General features: G+C 38.1%; 1 protein-coding gene across 6 annotated transcripts in view; it reads left to right on the top strand.

Moving 5' to 3' along the window:
- LOC126163007 (Fanconi anemia group A protein-like) overlaps window positions 1–25,843 on the top strand; it is a 250,025-nt gene that overhangs the window by 47,544 nt on the left and 176,638 nt on the right. For 5 of the 6 annotated variants that reach the window (XM_049919870.1, XM_049919866.1, XM_049919865.1 and 2 more), the window contains 3 exons: window positions 5,852–5,925; window positions 6,049–6,149; window positions 13,684–13,838. In XM_049919870.1, the coding sequence (XP_049775827.1) occupies window positions 5,852–5,925; window positions 6,049–6,149; window positions 13,684–13,838 (330 nt within the window). Of the gene's footprint in view, window positions 1–5,851; window positions 5,926–6,048; window positions 6,150–6,289; window positions 6,414–13,683; window positions 13,839–25,843 lie in introns of those variants that run through there. The other variant, XM_049919871.1, reaches the window with a different exon arrangement.

Here is a 25,843-nt window from a genome sequence, read left to right as displayed (position 1 = left end):
CTTCAAATTATGACATCAGTTTTCAAATCGTCTCATGGAGATATGTTGTCTTTTTTCGAAAAGGATCTGACCAATCGTCCTATATTTGTGGTGACAATGTCGGCAAAGCACTTTGAAATACTTTTAAGTAGCATGAGACTTGACGATGCGACTACGAAAGACAAAAGAAAAAGGTCAGATTGCGCAGCTGCAATATCAAACATTTTTGAGAGATTCATTTTCAATTCTCAGCAATTATGCTGTATAAAAGGCAACATTACAGTGGATGAAATGTTAGTACCATTCAGGGGAATTGGATGGATTAATTGTTTCCTGCAATTTTGCCATTATTGTACTCAGTTTAACATTTTTATGTAAAACTATTTCATATATCATGCCATCATAAAATAAATTCACCCTTATTTGAGATTTAGTAGGACTTTTCACAAACTTCTATGTTTTGCTGTTAGGCCAGGCATTCCCTCTTTCAGAATGTTGTGCTCTGGGGTTCTTCTCGTTCTAACAGGTTCAGAATATTCCCATTGGAAATTATTTTTACCATAAAAGTACTGTGTTTGCTGTGAGGTATTATCTGTTGTATAGACCACTCCAGGCTCTTCTTCCAATAAAACACTTTCTTAACTAGTATCACTCTCTGTTTCATGGTGACCATCACCTATCATGAAATCTGGATCATCATCAGAATTGTCAAATGTATCATCATCGATACCATTTTCCTCTTCATCTAAATCCTGTAACTGTGCTTGCACTCAAGCTTCCGAGACTGTATTAGCTGCAGATATGTTACTCTTCTTAGAAAGTTGATCCATGTTATACCTGAAATATGACATAAATTCACTCATAGAAGAAGATGTTGTAAAATAACATCCACTGAAAGCAGAATATGCCTTAATTAGAAAAATGCGGTCTATTGGACCTACCAAATTCCTGTATTTAATATGAAACATGCGGTATCTCAGGCACACTCCTCTAAACAATACTCTGTATGTCTTCACTGACAAAGTAAAACTGATTGTTGACTGCTGCTTTACACGCGGCAAAGGTACTGGGAAAGTGAAGCTTTATTGTCAAAAGTATGATCATATGGGGTATCAAGGGAAATTTGTGACTGGATTGAGGACTTTTTGTTAGGGAGGATACAGCATGTTATCGTGGATAGAGAGTCATCGTCAGATGTAGAAGTAACTTTGGGTGTGCCCCAGGGAAGTGTGTTGGGACCCTTGCTGTTCATGTTGTATATTAATCACCTTGCAGACAATATTAATAGTAAAATCAGGCTTCTTGCAGATGACACAAGTACCTGTAATGAAGTACAATCTGAGAGAAGTTGCATAAATTTTCAGTCAGATCTTGGTAAGATTTCAACATGGTGCTCTAAGTGTTCAGAAATGTAAAATTGTGCACTTCATAAAATGAAAAAATGACTGTAATATCACTGAGTCACAGTTGGAATTGGCCAACTCGTATAAATACTTGGATGTGACAATTTGGAGGGATATGAAATGGAATGATCACATAGGTTCAGTCATGGGTAAAGCAGATTGTAGACTTCGGTTTATTGGTAGAATACCAGGAAAGTGCAATCACTACTACTAAAGAGATTGCTCACAAATCACTCATGCGCCCCATCCTAGAATATTGCCTAACTGTGTGGGACCCATACGAGATAGGACTAACAGGGGATGGGATGTTGACTGTTCACAGAGAAGGGCAACATGAATGGTCACAGATATGTTTAAACCATAGGAGAGTGCCACAGAGATACTAAAGGAACTGAAATGGGAGATTCTTGAAGACAGATGTATACTATCCTGAGAAAGTCTATTAACAAAGTTTCAAGAACTGCCTTTAAATGATTACTCTTGGGATCTCCTACAACCTCCTATGTTCTAGTCAAGCAGGGATTGTGAGGATAATATTAGAATAATTACTGCACACCCAGAGGCATTGAAACAGTCATTCTTCCAGCACTCTGTATGTGAATGGAACAGGAAGGAACCCTAATAACTGTTACAAGAGTATAGACGTAGATGTAGGTGTTGAATCGAACTCCTCAAACATTTGGGCCCATTTTCGGATAAGGGAACACATGAAGCATCATTTACATTGCGGAATCCGTGATCACTTAAAAATTTCCACAGTGCTACAGTCGCTGAATCACCATTTTTTACCATTCTCACACAGAGAACATGTTGTCTACTCCCAAAAAGCACTCCCTATTGACTGAATTCCTAAAGGCCAAGCAAGCGATCAACATACCCCTCAATCTCCTCTGATTTACAAGTGCATGTGCAAAGAGCTCTTCAAATATAAACTTCCTTTTGAGACACCTTCTATTAAAGATGACAATATGCAAAATATCTGTAATTTTTCAAATTAAAAATTGGCATAATATGCAGAGCAAAAGGGAATGAACCAAAATGTTTAAATTTTGCTCTGAGCAAAAGGGAATGAACTAAAATGTTTAAATTTTACTCTAACAATTTTATGAAAAGGGAAGTTGCTACTGACCATATAGCGGAGATGCTGAGTCACAGATATACACAGTGAAAACACTGTCACAAGTAAGCTTTTGGCCATGAAGGCCTTCATAATAATAATAATAATAATAATAATAATAATAATAAAAAACACACACACACACACACACACACACACACACACACACACACACACACACACACACGGGCAAATGCAGCTCACACACACGACTGCTGTCTCTGGAAACTGAAGCCACACTGCAAGCAACAGCACCAGTGCATGATGGGAATGGCGACTGGGTGGGAATAAGGAGGAGGCTGGAGTGTGGAGGGGGAGGGATAGTTGAGTAGGGTGGGGGGACAGTGAAGTGCTGCGTGGGAGTGCGCAGGGATGAGGTGGAGAGAGGGTAGGGCAGCTAAGTGCAGTTGGGAGGCTAGGGCCAAGGAGAGAAGTAAAAAGACTGGGTGTGATGGTGGAATGAGGGCTGTGTAGTGCTAGATCAAGGGTGAGGACACCCTATCCACATTCCTCCAGAACCTCAACAGCTTCTCCCCTATTTGCTTCACCTGGTCCCAATCAACCCATCAAGCCACCATCCTAGATGCTGCCCTCCACCTTAGAGATGGCTACTCAGTATCTCTGTCCATATCAAACCTACTAACCACCAGCAATACCTCCACTTCGACAGCTGCCACCTGTTCCATACCAAGAAGTCCCTTCCAAACAGCCTAGCCACCCGTGGTCATTGCATGTGCAGTGACGAGTGGTCCCTCTTGAAATATACCAAGAGTCTCACTGGAGTCTTCACAGGCCATAATTATCCTCCCAATCGTGTACAAAAACAAATCTCCTGTGCCTTATCTTCCCAGTCTTCCACCACCTCACAAAGTCTCACCGTCCAGCCACAGAGGAGTATTCCCCTCGTAACTCAGTACCACCCAGGACTGGAGCAGCTGAATTCCATTCTCCGCCAGGATTTTGACTATGCCTCGTCATGCCCTGAAAAGAGAAATGCCCTGCCCACTATCCTTTCCCACCCCTCCACAGTGGTATTCTGCCGTCCACCAGCAACATTTCAGTGTCCCCCACTCCTCCCCTACTATCGCTCCCCTTCCCCACCCTAGCCTCTTCCATACCCCCATACATTTGCCTCTCCCATTATGTACTGGTGCTGCTGCTCTGCAGTGTGTGTGTGTGTGTGTGTGTGTGTGTGTGTGTGTGTGTGTGTGTGTTTTGTCTATTTCTGACTAAGGCCGAGTCTTTTTGTTGTGACTATCTGCTGTTCTGCTATATGGTGAGTAGCAACTTTCCTTTTCATAATATTGTTGCATTCCATCTCGGATTTTCCATTGTTAAATTTTATTCTAAGCACACTGTAATTTGGCACTTTACGTGGGTGCTACTGGGAGAGACTGTTAGGGTTATTGAACATGAACAAGTTTCATTACTAAATTGACTATTGGTGTTGGGTGCATGGTCCTACCAACAAGTAAATCAGCTGCCAATCACGTCATGAGTGGGTCAGTGAGGTCAGTGTTTTGTTGTCATCTGGTATCATCGGAAGTGAACCAATTTACTCACTAATGGGTTTTGTGCTTTTGTCTCTTCTTAAGCTTTATTTTATTATTCAGTCTGTGTTTGTCACAAATTGTGATGGTTGCGTAAGGGCTTGACATTTTTCCTAATTGTGTTCACCACCAGTTAGATCAAATATTGGAAAGCAAAACATGGTATATAGGTTTCATATAGCAGGGTAAAGAAATAGCCTGCACTGTGCATAAATAGAACATAAATAGACAAGAAAGTTTTTTTAGTGGAAAATGTTTCAAAGATGAAGCAGTCAGCTTTATTGAAGGAGAAAGATATTGTGTTTTTTAATTATTTTATTTTATTATTTTTTAGTGTATTTGCCACTTAGAAAAATATCAAAAGCCAGTGTATAAAGTAAAATGATGCTATGTACTGCCTTCTAAATACTGTTTTATATGTTTATATCTGTATATCTTCTAAAACAAATATATGTTGATATTTTTATATGATACTTTTCTTGTTCTTCTCGTTCTCAGCTGTGTGGAAAATTTACCATAGGACCTTTTTCAAGAACATTGATTACAAAATGGTTCTTTGATTATTAATAAACTCTACTATCGTTCCTAGGTTCTTAATGATGTCACTTCATTGTATTCCATCTTTTTATTAGAAGGATGCTCTACTTTAATTTCACTTTCAGTATTGTGCTATGCAATGTGACATTGTGTTGATGTTTTGCCTAATGTGAACTCACCATCATTTGCCAAGAACATACTCTTCTGTTCCACAACGTTCACTTGACATCCAGTGCGAATTGTCCTTAACACAAAAAATGAGTGCCAAACTCTACAGCAGACATCACTCTGTCCACACAATTTTACATGATTGTGTAAACACAATTGAGTCCCATTACAGGATAAATACTCCAAGAGTGCTGCAGTAGACTCATTCACTATGAGTAGTGTAATGAGGCATAAAATAGCTAGTATGAAAGAGGCTGAAGTTACTCTTCATATTCCCGTATTCCTAACACCCCCATGTGAAATGCCAAGTTACTTTGTGGGTGTAATAAACAAGGCTCCCAATTCAAGTAATTATCAATATGAAAACCAAGATGTGTAAAAATGGTATGTTTCTATTACCTTTCTCCCAGGTGTGGGTGGTGAAGCTGTGTCCTGCCTCACTTAATTTGCATGTGCTGTGTATTGTGAAACTCCATTTGCAGAAAATATTTGTGTAAATTTTCTTAGCTGTTGTATATGCTGCTATGCATCTAACTGAATTGATTGCAGTGCTTGTATTGTCAACAAACAAGAACTGTTGACCTATTTTCAATATAAGGTGAGAGACATAAGGAATTGGACTGCATATGATCCTTGGAAAAAGCAACAGACTAAATTAAACCAACAAGAGTGGGATTGCATCCATAATCAAACACTGTATTATGCTGATAGTAATTCCTTCCCATTATGTGTTGGCTAAGAGCTTGAAGTCTGTGACTTACAGTGATAAAATTTATGATGATTTTCCCTTATTCTCCGTATTTAGATAATCAGAAGTCGTGTTAGGAAGCTCAGTAAGATTTTTTAATGAGAACTTACTGAGCTTCCTAACATGACTTCTGATTAGCTTAATAAGGGGAAATCCTTGTAAATTTTATTGCTGTAAGTCACAGACTTGAAGCTCTTAGCCAACAGAAAATTCTTTTGGTGTTAATTTCTTTCATCTTGTATGTATGCTGAATTGATGAGGAATGTGCTCAATAGAAGGGCCTTTTTGTAGATTAAAAAATCACGAAGCACTTTTCTTTAATTTTATAACCATAAAATTATTTTTCCAGGACAACATGCCACTGGAAGCACTGTGGTATTTCATGTCAGCAGCTCTAATCCCACTGCCAGTTTATATATTAAGGTAAGTACTAATTTGGGAGTTATATTTATGTGTATTGGAACAGATGTGTAGTAATTATTATCATTATATTCATATTATAGACATGTAAAGTCTCTTTTATATGTTTTTCCTTTTTTTTCGTAGTCAGTCAAATCATATGAACTTTGTGAAGAACTTTGCATGTAGGCTTGTCCAGTTAAGCACTGCTGGTGGAGATGAAATCCAGAAAAGTGAAAGATGTTCAGGTCAGTAAATGCAGTTATGCACTTACATAATTAACCCCTCAATATAAAACCTTGAGTTATCTCATTTTTATTATTTTGTCAGGAACCTAAAATCCCGAGAATAGTCGGCAATGTCAACACTTTCTAGATAAGATTAATACAGGAGATCCAAAGGAGAATAGTGTGTTTCATCATGAGTTCATTTAGTAAGTGTTAGAGCATCACAGGATTGCTCATCAAATTCCAGTGGCAGATGTCACAAGAAAGCTGCTTCATGTCACAGAGGTAACTACTATTTAAAATTCTGAGAGTACCAGACAGTAGTTCTTCTTGCACACCATTTGAGACTGAAGAGGAAAGGGGGTAAATGAATGTGGTCCTTCAAAGTACTCACCGTAAGGTTGTTTGGGCAATGTGGATGTACCTATAAGTGCTGAATTAAACAAGTGTTTGAATATTTCTTCAGAAGGATGTGAGAAGATACATCAAAATTATGGCACTAGAAACAATTGAAAACAATAAGAATACGAAGAAAACAGAGCAAAAATTTGTGTTTGGTCTCCGCAACTCAAAACTCCCACTATATAGTGAGTAGCAATCTATCCTTTTTCAAAATATTGCAAGAAACTTATGTTGGGTAGACACCTGGGTTCACCCATTAAAATGGCAGACGGCACAGTCACTGACAACCAAGAGAAAATTGAATGAGCATTCTGAGATTTTTTAAAAGTTTATTGAACTGAAGAAATGCGTCAGAACCACAGATAGCGAGTAGTGATGCTGATGACATTCCAAAAGTAAATACATGTGAGATAGATAAGGCAATTTGTGAAACAAATACTAACAAAGAGATAGAGGGGCTGGCCAGTACTTACCTCAGCTCAGTACAGCTGATAGATACACAAAACAGAACAGAAAATTTACGTATCCTATCTTTCGGAACTTTGTTCTATCGTCAGGGAGGAGAGAGGGGGAAAAAAGGGGAAGAAGGGAAAGCTGATTCAGTTACTCACAACCCAGGTTATGAAGCAACAGGGGAAAGGTAAACAGGGAGGGTAGCAAAGATGGAGGCATAGGTGTCAGAGGGAGGAGGATGCTAAGTTCACCCATCCTGGATATGATGTGACGTCATTATGACGTACATAAACTTTAGTCGATTAACACACCTATCGACTTTTACGAACGTTCGAGATTCTAAACTGTCGTCTGCTAGTGGTTTGTTATGACACGTGCGATTCTGATAACAGCTCAGTGTGGCAGCGTATATGTATTTCGCCAAAATAAAAGTAAAAGAAAAAGTAATAGAAATATTCCTGACTGTGGCCTTGAAAACACCACGGACAACACGTTCCGTAAAAAAGTGAAGTCTTCTTATGTCCCGACCAGATTAGATTGTGTGATTGTTGTATTGAACGCTTACGCCGAAAATAATATTTATTTATTATCAATATTTTAGTATGGTTTCATACAATTGGTCTTGTCAGTACATATTAGATTGTAGCAGCATACTCTTGCTGACTTTTTTTCTTAATTTATATAGCTGAAAGAGAACTCGTGCAAGTTTGTTAGGTAAGTAATTTATATGTCCATCCCAAGATAGTCCTTTATCAACCATAATTCCAAGTAATTTTACACTCGGACCGCAGAGACAGGTACCTTAGTGTCCAGTAATGACTGGTGTGTAGAATGACTGAATTTCGAACTTAAAAAGAAAAATATGAGGAATTGTTGAAGAAAAATCGTCGACCGGAGATGAAATACGAGGGGAAGTGGATTTCTCAATATAATCTTAACCAAAGGTAAGTGTCTTGACGCATCTAAAGATTTTGGCTGCTGAGTGCTTCTTCTCACCGAGTATGAATAACCGACGCACTTCAGCTGGGTCAGAAGTACATCAATTTCTGCTTGAGATTCACAATAACCACGCAATTGCCCGTCGTCATCGATGCTGAACTCTTTCAGCTTTTCTCTCATTAGTCTCTCGAATGCTGAACACATAATTAGAGACGAGCAAACGAAAAACAACGCACAGGACACAAACACAGTACAATACACGATTTAAACGCAAGGAACGCAAAACACATCTAAACGAATGGCACGGAGCACAGCGCTACCCTGTCACAACCTCTCGAAAGTTCACAAAAGTCGAATAGTCGATATACGGTTTCTATCATTTTCGATGTAGCGTGTATACGTCATAATGACGTCACATCGTATCCAAGTCCGGTGAACTTAGCATCCTCCTCAGAGGGAAGCCAAAGATATTCTAGTGTAAGTACTGTGCAGCTTCAAACCAAAGAGGATACATACAGAAGTATACCTCTTTACTGGATTGGCTATCGGATCGGAAATTACCTGCTCTGACACCTCAAAATCTCCATACTGTGCCAGATGATCCATCCACATGTGCCCTGGCTCTTCATTGGACATTTAACAAATATAAAGAACACAAAAATTTCGTAGTATCTTGAAAAAAAAAAAAAAAAAACACTTAATATAGTAGAATCAGTTACCATGCATTGAAATAAATTGCGCAACTTTCTTCACCATATATCGTGAAGATGACATGACTTGTAGTGGTGCGAGCCCAAATGTCAAAACACTACTGGAGGGGAGGAATGGGATAAGGGGGAGGAGAGCAACAGAGATCAGGAAAGGTGTACTGGGGGATTAGCAGGATGTCTGAGTTTGGATGGGAGCAAGGAAGAGACAGGTGGGGATACAGACCAATGAAGATTGAGGCCAAGGGGGTTGTGGCAATGAAGGTAGAGTTTGCATCTGTGCAGGGAAGAATCCAGGCAGCACAGGCTGTGGAGCAGTTGTTGAAGTCAAGCAATTGGGTGGTCCAGCTATCTCCTGGCCACAGTTTGGTGGTAGCCATTCATGTGGAGAGACAGTTTGTTAATTGTTATGCCCATGTATAATGCTGCACAGTGTTTGCAACTAAGTTACTAGACCATGTTGCTATTTTCTTTCACTGACATACTGAAGAATATGTAAATGTCAGTGTTACATCTCCCATTAGTCTTCATCAGGATAGAATAAGATTTAAACTTAAGAGAGAAGTCAAATAAGAACATTCGTGTAACAGTTATCATGTACACACATCCTGTGCTAGAGTGCAAGAGAATGTTCTCAGATTGTTAAACTGGGAAAACAATGAAGGTAGACATGTTAATGCAACATAACATATTTCTGATTATATAGTTGTATTTGCCTTGAATTCACTTAAATTTCAATAACAGATGGAAAAACTTAATAGATCAAGTTTGAACATAGGCTTGAAAATCAAATTATAAAACTGATATAATGTACAATGAATATAAACAAATGATGAAATCGTAGAACCAATCAATGGATTTTTGTTAAGGAGAGCTGAAGACAATCGCTGAATAAACAACAAAAGAAAGAAACAGAAGAGTACCTCAAGTGCTTTTGGTAAAGTAATATTAGCGATTTGAAAACTAAGCTTCCCAATGTCTGAGAAGGAAAGTTTACAATCAGTTTATATTAGCAGTTTAGACTTACAGTAGTGAGCTGTAGATTTTCAGCCTGAAAATCTGTAAAGAATTGAAGGTTGCTTAACAAGCAGTGGAGATATGCATGTTGGGAATTTCTATGACAGACAGGAAAACAAACAAGTGGATAAGGGAACAGATTGTAATGGAGGGAGTATAATGAAAATTAAATGCATGCGAGTGAGACATGTAGCCAGTGAATGGGTGGAAAATGAAGAAGGAAGTTCTTTTCTGGATTTCAAGAGCTAATGAAAGTTCAAGATGACTGCATAATGGAAAGTGGGTTGAAGACTGGGCAACATGCATATGCAGAAGATCTTAGTGTGTGGAAAAGTTGAGGGGCCATTATCTAGTATTTTGTGTCAATGGCTGATATTGATTCAATCCTTACTCTGGGTTTGCTGTATGTTAGAGTTGTTTCTTGTTTATCATTTAGTAAAAAGGGCATGCTGTACGTTACCCAGCACCCACGATCTCTTGAAAGTTGACTCGTCCAGTAGGGAACAGCCATTCAACAGTGTGGGGAATGGATCTGCCCACATCTTTCAGTTTCCTCCTTAGAGTTCTCATCAAACGCTCCAACAGATAGATAACTTCCTATCTAGCAATCACATCAAATCCTGAAACATTGTTTTGTGTACTAAATGTGCAGTTCAATACCTCCTTCACATCAAATGAGATATGTTCTCCTTACTAACTTTTCAAAGTCAATTATGTGGGATTCATGTCACGTGAAATTGAAAAGTGTTCACATAAGAAACATTAATAAACAGAGTCAAGTGTAATGAAAAGAAAATGAATGAACTAATTAAGGTAAGACACACAGATATTCTCAACACACATTTATTCTCAGATACTATTCCTAATCTTTGCTGTACAAATTGTGAACATTGTCTCATTTCAAAATTGCAAAAAGATCTACTCATTTAGTCTCATAGTATGTGTCAAATTCTAAAGCACAAATCTATTACAAGAACATATTCATATAGTGTATCATAGATTTTAACTCAGTCAATAAATAAGATAGAACTCTAGAAACTACATCATCTTACATACTAAATTCCAGACAAACAAAACACAGTTCTCTAGTGTTATGTGTATGCGGATAGATTTAAACTTGGTCAGTGGATAAGATAGAACTCCAGAAACTTCATGATCTTACATACTACATTCATGGCAAACAAAACAAAATTACATAGTCTTTAAAATCTACAGACATAGTGAATATTTTCTTCTAGAATAAGTATCATTATGCATCCATGTTCATATGTCTTGTCCTTTATACTAAATGTTAACAGTGCTTGACATTTTACGTACTTGCTTTGCTTACCAGTGGCACCTCTTATCTTTACATGTACAATGGGCATTTTGTCAAATGGTTTGTCAAGATGTTTTACTTTTTTAAGTTGATTCTTACAAAACTGTTTCAGTGTATTGTCCCTATTCCTATAATTAGGACCATTCAGAAATTCAGTTTTAATTCTCCCTTGTTCAGCATCTGACCAAAATTTATTTAAAAAAATTTTTTCAAAACTTTGGTATGTCTCCCAATGACTTAAATTTAGATTTACCCAAGATAGAGCTTCACCTGCAAGACATCTTTTAACAAATTTAATTTTTTGATCGCCTCTCCTGCCTGACTCAAAACTATCTCTACAGTGCTGTAGAAAATCCACTGGATTAAATTGACTAATGGAAAACTTTTGATTGGAATGTTGGACCACTCAATACCATTATTTGAATTCAGATTGTTGTGAATACAGTTTTCCTTAATTACTGAAACTTTTTGGTCGAAGCATTTACGTTAGCATACTGTTTTCAACATATAGAATTTTTTTTTAATCTGAAATACTAAAGTTCTGTTCCATTTTTTCTGCTATGGCTTTCTGTTCAATTCTGTCATCTACATCACTTCCCTCATCTCTATTCATTTTCTTAGCAATCACACAAGCCCACAAAAAAAAAGTCTTCTTTCATTTCATTTGGTCCGTCATTGTTAATTTTATCTCATCACTGGCGGTCCGACTGTGTTGGGCAGTTCTCGGGTCTTCTTTTGTTGAGTGATTGAAGTTCATTTATATAAAAATGCAAATAATAATTGTCCTTTCTTATTTTGCAACAGACAAAACTTTGTTATCAGTCAACAGATCCCGAACGAGCCCCCACTTGTAATCTCGCCCTCCCACACATCATTATTTAAGTTCTATGTCTCTGCAAAAAGTTTAGAAAGCTTTGAGAGTTGTAAGATATACAAAAGAAAAACTTTTTATTTATCTTCAGTGTCTCTTTGTTGTTGGCTCCAAGTCCTGTGTCTAGAATACATTCTTGAGGCTGTAATTTTTATAATGATGCGGGTTCTTGTTGAACTGAATAACTGATGAAGATTTGCCTGTTGCTATGAATATCCTTTAATTTTATCCCATTCTTTTATATCACACCAACTTCACTATTCCACTTCAGAACATGAATTCACATTGTTGTTGACAAGGTTAGAAATTCGTCTACTTCAGTCAGAGGCATGCCCACTACTCCTGACATTCTGCAATGTTCACAATATTCCAAACAGTCCAAAGAGTCCACAAACATTCTTTACAAAAGTTGTATCTTCGCTAAAATATATTATTATTTTGCAAATGAGTCCAGAAACAAATTTAATAATTATCATCAGATTGTGAAATTAATAACAGGAATTTAAAGTATACTAGAAATTTTGTAATTTTAAATATTTTTAAAAGAAGAACAATTTTAACTGTCAGTGCATATCGATTGTAACACATTAATTTCTTTTTATACATTTTAGCCTCAAATATAATGCTTCATATACAAAATAATATGAAGTTCATTCAGTTAGACAGCTGATATAATGTTCATCTACATAAGAATTGATAGTATACATGGTATCGGTTATTTGTATAATAAAGAAAGGTAATGTTAGAGGAGGGTGACGCAATACACAAGCTGGGTGAAATGGCCTGTTCTGCAGGAGTAAAAGTAAATGGCAATAACATGAACGCAATATGCCATAAAAATGGAAATGTATCTGCTCACATTATAGTGCAACAAAAGGTAGTACAATTGATCAGTTTGCTTATGTTAGCAGCCTTTTCTGTAATGAGAAAGATGTAAATGCAAACATCAGAAGCAGAATTGGGAAAGCTTCTGCATTCTTCCAAAGTATTGATCCATGTGGCAATTAGACACTGTATGTCCACAAAGTTTTGGCTTTACTACTCTATCATCTTACCAATGGCGGTATCCACAAGTGAGACCTGGAAAATGTCAATAAAATCATCACACAAGCTCAATGTTTTGCTCAAGGTGAATTTTGAAGATCAGTTATTGTCACCCCATGTCAAATAATGAATTACTGAGAAGAAGTGGTCTATGCAACCCACACAAAATTGTTGCTGAAAGAAGACTGAAGCTTGAGAAACATGTTCTGTGCATGAAACATGGAAGACTCCCCAAATCAGCACTGTTGTGTAAATCATTGGTTGGATACAGTAGTAGAGGAAGACCTCATATCACTTAGAATTGAACTTTTGCAAAGGACCTCCAGTGCATGGACATGAACTGGGAATCTGCTGGAAACATGGCAGCTGATCGACTTCACTAGAGGAAACTTCTTGCTTGATATGCAATTTAGCATTGGAGGAACTAAGTCTAAGAAAGTAAATAAAAGGAGGAAGGTGAATAGAGAAATTGGCTCTATGGATTTGAGAATTAGTTGAATCATTAGCTGTTAATGTAGTAGTGAATGTGAATGATCCCAAATGACCTGATAAAAGAATGACAAAAATGGGTTGGTTGTCCTTGTTAATTGACACAACCAAGAAAGAGAAACAACTCAAAATAGTTTGTGCAAAGGAGTAATAAGGTTCGAGAAATAAAATTAAGAGAAAGTAGTTCTGTGTTAAAGTTTTCTTTTGTGTCACTGTACTACTTATGTGTTAGTTTGTGTAGCATTATTATCTAATGTCATTTACATTTACTGGAATGTTAATTACATTTCATATTATTATCTTATCTCTTGACAGAAATTGCGGTATCCAGAACACAAGAGGTAGTTCGTGACATGTTTATTGCATTGTTGACTTCCAGATACTGCCTAAGTGAAGGTATTACTCCAACCATAAAGGGAAAGCAGAGTGCTGAAATATGTACTCAGATTTTGGATGCACTCACTCAACAGGTTTCATTTTTCTTTTGTTTATTGCATTCATTTTTATATTTAGTACAACTGTAGTTCTCTCAGGTACCTATTTAAATGTGAAATTTGTGCCACCATTGTACTGCATCAATTATTGTCGGTGTTTTTAAATTGACTTGCAATTGTGTAGATTAATTTTTGTGTGATAGGGAAAGATAAGCTGTAGAATTCTTACCTGAGGAGGTAGGACCAAATAACACTGACAGGGGCCCACACAAATGAAATTCCAGACATAGGGAAAACAAATTGCCAAATTTAATGTTTGAAAATCATTTAAGAACATTAGTGTAGATAGTAAAGGTAGGACATTTAACAAGATGTGTCTAACATTCAGTAAGCGATGTGTAAAACTACAAATGAAATATCAATCTTAATCTTCAGAGTACACTGTATGCCCCAATACACTTTTGGTTACATTTATAAAGATGCTGAAAACTATTAGAATGGAAAGAAGTATACAGATGCCAGATCAGGGTAGCATAATGGATGTTCTGGGTAGCATAGTGGATGTTTTAAATAAGTTACACACCAAATAACTAAATAGTTTCAGACATGGATTCCAGCATTCATATGAGTACAATGGCACTTCACTTCACTCTCCAGTCCTATACACTCCTTATTGAACACATTATATATACAGGTGCTCGATATATATACAGGCCCCCCTATGAACCATGGACCTTGCCGTTGGTGGGGAGGCTTGTGTGCCTCAGCGATACAGATAGCCGTACCGTAGGTACAACCACAACGGACGGGTATCAGTTGAGAGGTCAGACAAACGTATGGTTCCTGAAGAGGGGCAGCAGTCTTTTCAGTAGTTGCAAGGGCAACAGTCTGGATGATTGACTGATCTGGCCTTGTAACAATAACCAAAACGGCCTTGCTGTGCTGGTACTGCGAACGGCTGAAAGCAAGAGGAAACTACGGCCGTAATTTTTCCCAAGGGCATGCAGCTTTACTGTATGATTCAATGATGTTGGCGTCCTCTTGGGTACAATATTCCGGAGGTAAAATGGTCCCCCATTCGGATCTCCGGGCGGGGACTACTCAAGAGGATGTCGTTATCAGGAGAAAGAAAGCTGGCGTTCTACGGATCAGAGCGTGGAATGTCAGATTCCTTAATCAGGCAGGTACGTTAGAAAATTTAAAAAGGGAAATGGATAGGTTCAAGTTAGATATAGTGGGAATTAGTGAAGTTCGGTGGCAGGAGGAACAAGACTTCTGGTCAGGTGACTACAGGGTTATAAACACAAAATCAAATAGGGGTAATGCAGGAGTAGGTTTAATAATGAATAGGAAAATAGGAATGCGGGTAAGCTACTACAAACAGCATAGTGAACGCATTATTGTGGGCAAGATAGATATGAAGCCCACACCTACTACAGTAGTACAAGTTTATATGCCAACTAGCTCTGCAGATGACGAAGAAATTGAAGAAATGTATGATGAAATAAGAGAAGTTATTCAGATAGTGAAGGGAGACGAAAATTTAATAGTCATGGGTGACTGGAATTCGAGTGTAGGAAAAGGGAGAGAAGGAAACATAGTAGGTGAATATGGATTGGGGCTAAGAAATGAAAGAGGAAGCCGCCTGGTAGAATTTTGCACAGAGCACAACTTAATCATAGCTAACACTTGGTTTAAGAATCATGAAAGAAGGTTGTATACATGGAAGCCTGGAGATACTAGAAGGTATCAGATAGATTATATAATGGTAAGACAGAGATTTAGGAACCAGGTTTTAAATTGTAAGACATTTCCAGGGGCAGATGTGGACTCTGACCACAATCTATTGGTTATGACCTGTAGATTAAAACTGAAGAAACTGCAAAAAGGTGGGAATTTAAGGAGATGGGACCTGGATAAACTGAAAGAACCAGAGGTTGTACAGAGTTTCAGGGAGAGCATAAGGGAACAATTGACAGGAATGGGGGAAAGAAATACAGTAGAAGAAGAATGGGTAGCTTTGAGGGATGAAGTAGTGAAGGCAGCAGAGGATCAAGTAGGTAAAAAGACGAGGGCTAGTAGAAATCCTTGGGTAACAGAAGAAATATTGAATTTAATTGATGAAAGGAGAAAATATAAAATGCAGTAAATGAAGCAGGCAAAAAGGAATACAAACGTCTCAAAAATGAGATCGACAGGAAGTGCAAAATGGCTAAGCAGGGATGGCTAGAGCACAAATGTAAGGATGTAGAGGCTTATCTCACTAGGGGTAAGATAGATACTGCCTACAGGAAAATTAAAGAGACCTTTGGAGATAAGAGAACCACTTGTATGAACATCAAGAGCTCAGATGGAAACCCAGTTCTAAGCAAAGAAGGGAAAGCAGAAAGGTGGAAGGAGTATATAGAGGGTCTATACAAGGGCGATGTACTTGAGGACAATATTATGGAAATGGAAGAGGATGTAGATGAAGATGAAATGGGAGATACGATACTGCGTGAAGAGTTTGACAGAGCACTGAAAGACCTGAGTCGAAACAAGGCCCCCGGAGTAGGCAACATTCCATTGGAACTACTGACGGCCTTGGGAGAGCCAGTCCTGACTAAACTCTACCATCTGGTGAGCAAGATGTATGAAACAGATGAAATACCCTCAGACTTCAAGAAGAATATAGTAATTCCAATCCCAAAGAAAGCAGGTGTTGACAGATGTGAAAATTACCGAACAATCAGTTTAATAAGCCACAGCTGCAAAATACTAACACGAATTCTTTACAGACGAATGGAAAAACTAGTAGAAGCCGACCTCGGGGAAGATCAGTTTGGATTCCGTAGAAATACTGGAACACGTGAGGCAATACTGACCTTACGACTTACCTTAGAAGAAAGATTAAGGAAAGGCAAACGTATGTTTCTAGCATTTGTAGACTTAGAGAAAGCTTTTGACAATGTTGACTGGAATACTCTCTTTCAAACTCTGTAGGTGGTAGGGGTAAAATACAGGGAGCGAAAGGCTATTTACAATTTGTATAGAAACCAAATGGCAGTTATAAAGAGTCGAGGAGCATGAAAGGGAAGCAGTGGTTGGGAAGGGAGTGAGACAGGGTTGTAGCCTCTCCCTGATGTTATTCAATCTGTATATTGAGCAAGCAGTAAAGGAAACAAAAGAAAAATTTGGAGTAGGTATTAAAATCCATGGAGAAGAAATAAAAACGTTGAGGTTCGCCGATGACATTGTAATTCTGTCAGAGACAACAAAGGACTTGGAACAGCAGTTGAACGGAATGGACAGCGTCTTGAAGGGAGGATATAAGATGAACATCAACAAAAGCAAAAAGAAGATAATGGAATGCAGTCGAATTAAGTCGGTTGATGCTGAGGGAATTAGATTAGGAAATGAGACACTTAAAGTAGTAAAGGAGTTTTGCTATTTGGGGAGCAAAATAACTGATGATGATTGAAGTAGAGAGGATATAAAATGTAGACTGGCAATGGCAAGGAAAGCGTTTCTGAAGAAGAGAAATTTGTTAACATCGAGTATAGATTTAAGTGTCAGGAAGTCGTTTCTGAAAGTATTTGTATGGAGTGTAGCCATGTATGGGAGTGAAACATGGACGATAAATAGTTTGGACAAGAAGAGAATAGAAGCTTTCGAAATGTGGTGCTACAGAAGAATGCTGAAGATTAGATGGGTAGATCACATAACTAATGAGGAAGTATTGAATAGGATTGGGGAGAAGAGAAGTTTGTGGCACAACTTGACCAGAAGAAGGGATCGGTTGGTAGGACATGTTCTGAGGCTTCAAGGGATCACCAATTTAGTATTGGAGGGCAGTGTGGAGGGTAAAAATCATAGAGGGAGACCAAGAGATGAATACCCTAAGCAGATTCAGAAGGATGTAGGTTGCAGTAGGTACTGGGAGATGAAGCAGCTTGCACAGGATAGAGTAGCATGGAGAGCTGCATCAAACCAGTCTCAGGACTGAAGACCATAATAACAACAACATATATACAGGGTGAGTCACCTAACATTACCGCTGGATATATTTCGTAAACCACATCAAATACTGACGATTCGATTCCACAGACCGAACGTGAGGAGAGGTCTTTTACACTGATGCACATGTACATTACCATGAGGGGTGAGGTACAGGTACAGGTTAATACAAACCATAAAAAAATGCACGGAAGTATGTTTTTTAACACAAACCTACGTTTTTTTAAATGGAACCCCGTTAGTTTTGTTAGCACATCTGAACATATAAACAAATACGTAATCAGTGCCGTTTGTTGCATTGTAAAATGTTAATTACATCCTGAGATATTGTCACCTAAAGTTGACGCTTGAGTACCACTCCTCCGCTGTTCGATCATGTGTATCGGAGAGCACCGAATTACGTAGGGATCCAAAGGGAACGGTGATGGACCTTAGGTACAGAAGAGACTGGAACAGCACATTACGTCCACATGCTAACACCTTTTTATTGGTCTTTTTCACTGATGCACATGTACATTACCATGAGGGGTGAGGTACACGTACACACGTGGTTTCCGTTTTCAATTACGGAGTGGAATAGAGTGTGTCCCGACATGTCAGGCCAATAGAATGTTCAATGTGGTGGCCATCATTTGCTGCACACAATTGCAATCTCTGGTGTGATGAATGTCGTACACGCCGCAGTAAATCTGGTGTAATGTCGCTGCAGGCTGCCACAATATGTTGTTTCATATCCTCTGGGGTTGTAGGCACATCATGGTACACATTCTCCTTTAACGTACCCCACAGAAAGAAGTCCAGAGGTGTAAGATCAGGAGAACGGGCTGGCCAATTTATGCGTCCTCCACGTCCTATGAAACGCCCGTCGAACATCCTGTCAAGGGTCAGCCTAGTGTTAATTGCGGAATGTGCAGGTACACCATCATGCTGATACCACATACGTCGACGTGTTTCCAGTGGGACATTTTCAAGCAACGTTGGCAGATCATTCTGTAGAAATGCGATGTATGTTGCAGCTGTTTGGGCTCCTGCAATGAAGTGAGGACCAATGAGGTGGTCGCCAATGATTCTGCACCATACATTTACAGTCCACGGTTGCTGTCGCTCTACCTGTCTGAGCCAGCGAGGATTAGAGATGGGCAAAACTGTTCTTTTCAGAGATTGGATCAGAACTGTTCATTCCCTGAAATGAATTAGCTCTTTTTCATGACTCACCACTCATTTACAATAGAAAATAAATGGAAGGCACATTGCCCTTTAAACTTGGTTTATTCCAGTACTATACCTGTATTTTGATCTTATTTGATCCTATTTTGAAGTAACACAGATAATGAGTAAGAATTTTGTATTGTTTATTGAAATTTCCACGATATGACAAAGTTTTGGATTATTGATTTATTTTGCACTATTGTGGTTTTTTGGGTGATCGGAAAATGTTGTAACTTGAGATTTACATTAACAATATATTTGGCTATAATGTATTAAAATTTCATTAACCTCATACAAATACATCGCAAGTCATATATTTTTAAAGTGAACGTTTCCTTCCGAAGACGCCTAAAATCGCAAAATCCGTACCAGAATAAGAAAAAAAAATATAAATTTGACTGTAAAACGAAAGTGCTGCATATAGCCTTACACAGAATAAAACAAGGAAAATATTGGTGTATCACATTTTGCGATACGTTTATCGGTTCGCTCGTAATTAAAGCGTAAATTCGAGTGTCCATAATAAAAATCCTATAGTAAGAGGAGTCGTCAGGAACCTAATCTAATCAGTTTAAACAAAGAAAAATAAAATAAAAACAATTGATGTATACATAACATAATAATGTAATATACATAGCGGTATTACTACGAAGAACAATATCCAGTAGAGACGAACCCCGATGCAGAGGCGCTGAGTCGAGCAGGTCGAGCCGCGAGCTGTATTACTGCGTGAGCTGAGACCGCAGAGACCAGAGTGACACCTGAGTCACTTTTCTCAACGCTCTGGCTAGAGTCGAGACGGTGAGGCGAGCGTTGAGCGGGCGAGTTCCGAGGGTGGGGGGGGAGCGGTGAACACACCCGCTCCGAGACAAATCGTCCGTTCCCTTGCGAGCAGGTTGTTGCAAGTAGTTCCTATGTTATCCGCTAGGTGGCTCTCTGTCCTGTTGCTCGCATCAACTGCCCAGAGGGCAGGACGTGTGACTGAAACGATAGCCGACAGAGTGCGATGCGAAGTTACGCTGCGCCAGACACTGCAGGCGGCAGACGACGCACAGAGACGGCACGGCATATGTGAAACACAAAATCCAATGGGGCACTGCACAATGCAGGCAGCCAAGGTAGAAGCAGGGCAGAGGCCGGCGCTGGCTGTGTTGTGTGGCGTGCACTGTGCTCTGACCAGCAGAGGCGCTGCTGATATGCTCCGTCTCTCTCTCTCTCTCTCTCTCTCTCTCTCTCTCTCTCTGCCGTGGGAAACGTTTGGAGCTACCGCTCTTTTTTTCTGAATCACTGATTGTTCACTCCTTTGAAAGATGCAACTCTATGCATTAGTTCAAGAGCGGATCCCCCATCCCTAGCGAGGATTGTCCACGGTCCAGTAATGCATGTTCCGTAGATTCACTGCCCCGTGGTTTGTGAAACCCACTTCATCGGTAAACAGGTAGGACTGCAACACATTCTCTGTTAATGCCCATTGATAGAATTGCACTCGATGATTAAAGTCATCACCATGTAATTGCTGATGTAGTGACACATGAAACGGGTGAAAGCGGTGGCGATGCAGTATGCGCATGACACTACTTTGACTCAGTTCACCGGCTCTCACAATATCCCGTGTACTCGTGTGTGGGTTCATGGCAACAGCAGCTAACACACCAACTGCACCAGCTTCTCCTGTGACGGGCCTGTTACGGACCCGTTTGCATGCTACGACCATACCTGTTGCCTACAGTTGGCGGTAGATGTTTTGCAATGTGCGGCACGTTGGATGCTCTCTGTCCGGGTACTGTTCTGCATACACCATGCAGGCTTCAGCTGCATTTCGTCGACACTCGCCATAGATTAGTATCATCTCCGCCTTTTCAGAGTTCGAATACACCATGGTCACAGTTCCTACAACACTACACTATCACAGACGTCTGGTAACACGGTGTACTACAGTTGGTCTGCGTGTGGAGACGAATGCAGAATAACAATAGCAGCAAGCGCTACATGCGGACACTGCGACAGCTAGACCAAACCACAACAGTGCACTACAGCCACACTCGTAAACACGGTTGTCATCGTAAACATGTCCCTACAGATGCTGCTCGCCGACCGTGGCCCGTGTTTGTTACAACACGCAACTGAACGTCAGAGGTTTCAAGCGTCAACTTTAGGTTACAATATCTTCAGATGTAATTAACATTTTACAATGCAACAAATGGCACTGATTATGTATTTGTTTATATGTTCAGATGTGCTAACAAAACTAACGTGGTTCCATTTATAAAAATCTAGGTTTGTGTTAAAAACATACTTCTGTGCATTTTTGCATGGTTTGTATTAAGTAATTACACTAGCCCCTATCCTCACGTTCGGTCTGTGGAATTGGTTCATCAGTATTTGATGTGGTTTACAAAATATATCCAGCGGTAACGTTAAGTGACTCACCCTGTATAGCGGTGTCCATTATCAAACTGGTCTGTAGTATTCATCTTTTACAGCTACACGGTCAAGTATGAATTTTTACTGTTGCTGCCGAAAAGGTTGTAAACTTTTTGTTTAGTTTTCTTGTAGAGAGTTTCATTTTCTATGTATGTGATCTTATTATCTTGAAATTTTGGTCCTACGATTTTTCTTAAATTTTTCTTTCCTTTAGCTCAAGTTTCTCCATTTGGCCTTTGAAATTCATGTTTAGTGTTTTGCTGCATACAGTGCTTCTGGCTTAATCACTGTCTTGTAATGTGTAATTTTGGGCCCGCATGAAAGGGATTTTTTGTTGTATGTGTTTTTTGATAGTTGGAAGGCCAATTCTAGTTTATTTTTTCTGGATTCCATTGCTTTGCTTTCCCCAGCATTCCAACTAATCCATTTTCTGAGCTATTTGAATCCTTTTACTGTTTCAATCTTTTGTTCTTGAACTTTGAGGTATTTACATGAGTGCTTGATGTTTGTGAATATCTTAGTTTTTTCAAAGGAGATGTGAAGACCTATTTTAGCTGCTTGTTTCTTAGTTGAAGGATTTGCTCTTGTGCTTCTTCCATTGTTTCAGCTAACAGGGCCATATCATCTGCAAAAGCAATGCAGTTTACTTTAAGGTTCTTCCTTTTTGCAACCCAGTCTTACACCACTCTTAGTATTTGTATTCCATTCTCTGACTACTTTCTCAAGTGCACAAAAGTACACTTTGTTCAAAGTTAAATTTACAGAAATTACAATTAAAACTTAACTCATTAAATTAACTGAATACATTGAAAAATTGCGTCTTTTTAACAGTTTCTTCTACTGCAAGAGTTAGGCCAAATTATTTGTTTAAATCATGAAATTAACAAATATCATTACCCAAACAATACTTTTGACAAAACTGTTAATTACTTTGGAATTAATTCACGGCTGGTTTTTCTAACATGTTTTCGAATAGAGCCAAATAGATACTTTAAGATTACTATTATTTTGTCTTCCAAATGTTTATAATTAGAATAGAATTGGTATTTGTTTATACATAAACAATAGAATTTAAGTTACGAAACAGTTACTGATTTCGCCCTGTAGTAAAAGATACTAGCTAGGCATAGTTGAAATAAATAAGAAAATCAATTACATACATATAACTAAGCACAAAATTAGATCTGGTGTTAAATTCTTTAAAACTGAGGGCCATCCTTTCTCTTTTATGAAAATACAGATTATACCCATGTATGTTAATGGTAATTAGTTCAAAAATGAAAAAACAAATTTAAGTAGGCAGATGGAAAAACAAGAGGGGAATTAAAATTATCCCAGCTTGCTTCGTCACACTTTCCATTGACACTTGATTTCTACCTTGGAGGTAATAGCATCAGATGTTATCCACTGTGCTGATTGTTTGCAGTAAATATGTCTTTTGGCCACGTGTCTGTCTGAACATCTTTCATCCAATTTTGTTGGTGGCACCCTTAATTTTGTCTTAAGTCTTTAGGCCACATGTCTGTTTCAACAGTCTTTCATCCAATTTTGTTGTTGGTACCCTTAATTTTTCATTGTAGAATATTCCTTTTTTTCTAAAAGACAATTGAAGAGTACTGGAGATAATCTATCACCTTGACTTAACATCCATATTTGTTTTAAAGGGCTTAGAACTTTCAGCCTTGATCTTTACTCTTAAGACTATGCCTCTAGGCATTTCATCAATTAGATTTGCCACTTAAGTTTTAACACCAAATTCTCAGATTTCTTTGTGTAGCATTTTCATATCAACTGCTCCACAAATGTTCCAACTTTTTTATAAAAATCAATATTCTGTGACATATAGTAGATTTCAGATTGATTATCTGTTCTGATCAGGCTGCTAGGGTCTCCTTATCTATTGTTAGATGTTGCACTTAGTTTTGTCAAAACTTGAAGTCTCATATCTTGCTGTCCTGGAAAGATATCCTGGAAACTGGTGCTATGTATGGTGGTACCAGGTGATGTAGATCAAACAAGAAGTTAATGACCTTTTCCAGTTTCACAGTTTATACAGGTAAAGAGACATGTATCTCCTCCTCCATAAACATATCCGGAAGAGAACTAATTCAGCCATTAATTAGAGTCACTTTACAGAGACATGATATACAATGTCAGTAAGTCACAGTGCTCATGAAACAGTTTGTAATATTGTCACCAGAATTTATCACATTGTACAGTATTGTACTACAGATTGTATATGTGGATGGTTTTCCCAGATTTCCCAGTTAAAAATACACTTCTTTCTTCCTGAAAATGCACATTTTTGGGTGAAAATGCCCTTTTTCCAGGTGAAAATACACTATACCCCTGGTGAAAGTACATTTTTTCCTTGTTAAGTGACAATATACTTCCTCTCGGAGCTGTAAAACATATCAGGCCTTTGAGTGGAAAAGGTGTTATACACCGGCATAGAACTTTCCAACGCTCCCAGCAAAAAATAACATTTCTGAAAAATCTTTAATGCATTGCACATGTAATATGCAAATTTTGATATTACGAAAGTATAACTACAAATTCAACAAATACAGCATGGTAATTTATGAATACAGAACACCAAAATATATGAAGCGTGAAGCCCATGCTACGATATGGAAACAGAAACCATAATAGTGCTCCACGTGGGATGGCAGTGAACTTTGAATTCGGGAAAATATAATGCAATAATTTGTGTTCATGCTTTGTGAAATACAAGTACTAGATGATATTTTTCATCAACGAAAGCTAAGCTTCCACATATAATACTGATTGCCAGAATTTGTTTGCTGCTTTTTCCGAGCATGTGGTTAGGCAGGATCCTAAGAACACAGCTTAAATTGCAGCAGCTTAATATTTCTGACAGCCAGTATTGTAAATTTCACTGCTGTGCACTAAAAATTTTAGGGGTTACCTGGCTGAATGCGTATTCTGTTGAGCACTTTGACTTTTCCATAGAAAAGTCAATTACATGTGAAATTGCTCAAGAATGCACCTTGCACTTTCTTTTTGAAGGATAATTATACTTTTTGCTATCATTATTGCATAATTTGTAATCTATGAAAGAATTAAAAATGAAAACCTACTACTGAAGACTGGTCTTTTTTAACATGTGTTACTCTTTAAGATGTGTCAAACACGAAAGCACCAGTAAAATTTTAAATGATGACATAAATCGCTAGTCTTCTGGGTCTGTAATTTTTCTAAGTGGCTGGTCCTCAGATTGTTAAGTTTTGAAACAGTCAAGTGCCCCATGATTTAAGAAATTCAGTGCCCATTATCATACGTAACGTAATTTGTCTTGCATAAAAGGAAATTTACTTTAAAAGTAATGCTTCTCAAACTAATGTTTGCAATATTTTCCCACAACTTGTTAGGAAAGTAAACTGTTGTGACATCACGCTCATTGAAAGCAGTTTGTTGTTACGAAGTATTGCACAGTCTTTGTCCTGAAGCTTGTGGCACATTTTGCTGTTGATAGACCCTTGTATGTGCACAGTGTTTTTTGTTGTAAATAGCACATTTTCTTTGCAACTAAAGCTTTATTTTCATGTTGCTCTCTCATTTATGTTTTATTACTGCAGTGTTGTTCTGCAGTAGCGGGCCGAAGAGTATCAGTTTATCAGTTCTTACCAGTCAAAATTACGGAAATTTGACTGAAACTTAAAATAATGTAAAATTCTCAGAAACCCAAAGAATTCGTGGATATTTCCCAGATTTTTCTCAGATGAAAAAATTTCAGGGTTTTTCCTGGATTTCCCGGTTGTCCTGGGGCATATACACCCTGTACTACTGTTATATAATTCACAAGAGTATGTCGAACACTATTATTGCACGTCATCTGAAAGCCCGTTTATGAGTATGACATCCATCACGAAATGTTTTGTATGGTTCTAAATTAATCTAAACCTTAAATACTGACTGAATTGATTATTGAGGAGTGATGAGTTCGTCTGATTCAGAAGAAATACAGCCATAGAATTATTTGGTCAACGTTCAAAATCTTGCAATCATTAAAGTTCGAATTTTTAGTATCTGAACTATTAATGTCAGTTATTTCTTAAGTTAATTAATTTCATATAATTCCAAATATGTTCTCAGAAAGTTGAGGATGTCTGCTTTTGAGTGAGTGATAACAGTACTTCCTCTGCTACTTATTAGCTCACAACATTTTACAGTTATATGACGTCGTCATAAATTTTAGTTAGCTGTAGTTTTTATTTACTTGGGCTATTGGTAAAATGAATTGCAACATTGTTATCAGGGATGTAAATATAAAGAACTGAAATATAAGTTTAAATGAGATTTTGCATAGATAGCAGTTTGACATATTCTTGTGTGTATAATATACAGGATTTGTACAGAAAGTAATGTGTCACACTTATTATTATTATTAT

This window comes from Schistocerca cancellata, chromosome 2 (genome assembly GCF_023864275.1).
Source record: "Schistocerca cancellata isolate TAMUIC-IGC-003103 chromosome 2, iqSchCanc2.1, whole genome shotgun sequence".
NCBI lineage: Eukaryota > Metazoa > Arthropoda > Insecta > Orthoptera > Acrididae > Schistocerca > Schistocerca cancellata.
Note: the sequence above shows the minus strand (reverse complement) of the source record. Positions and strands in the feature narration are given on the sequence as shown.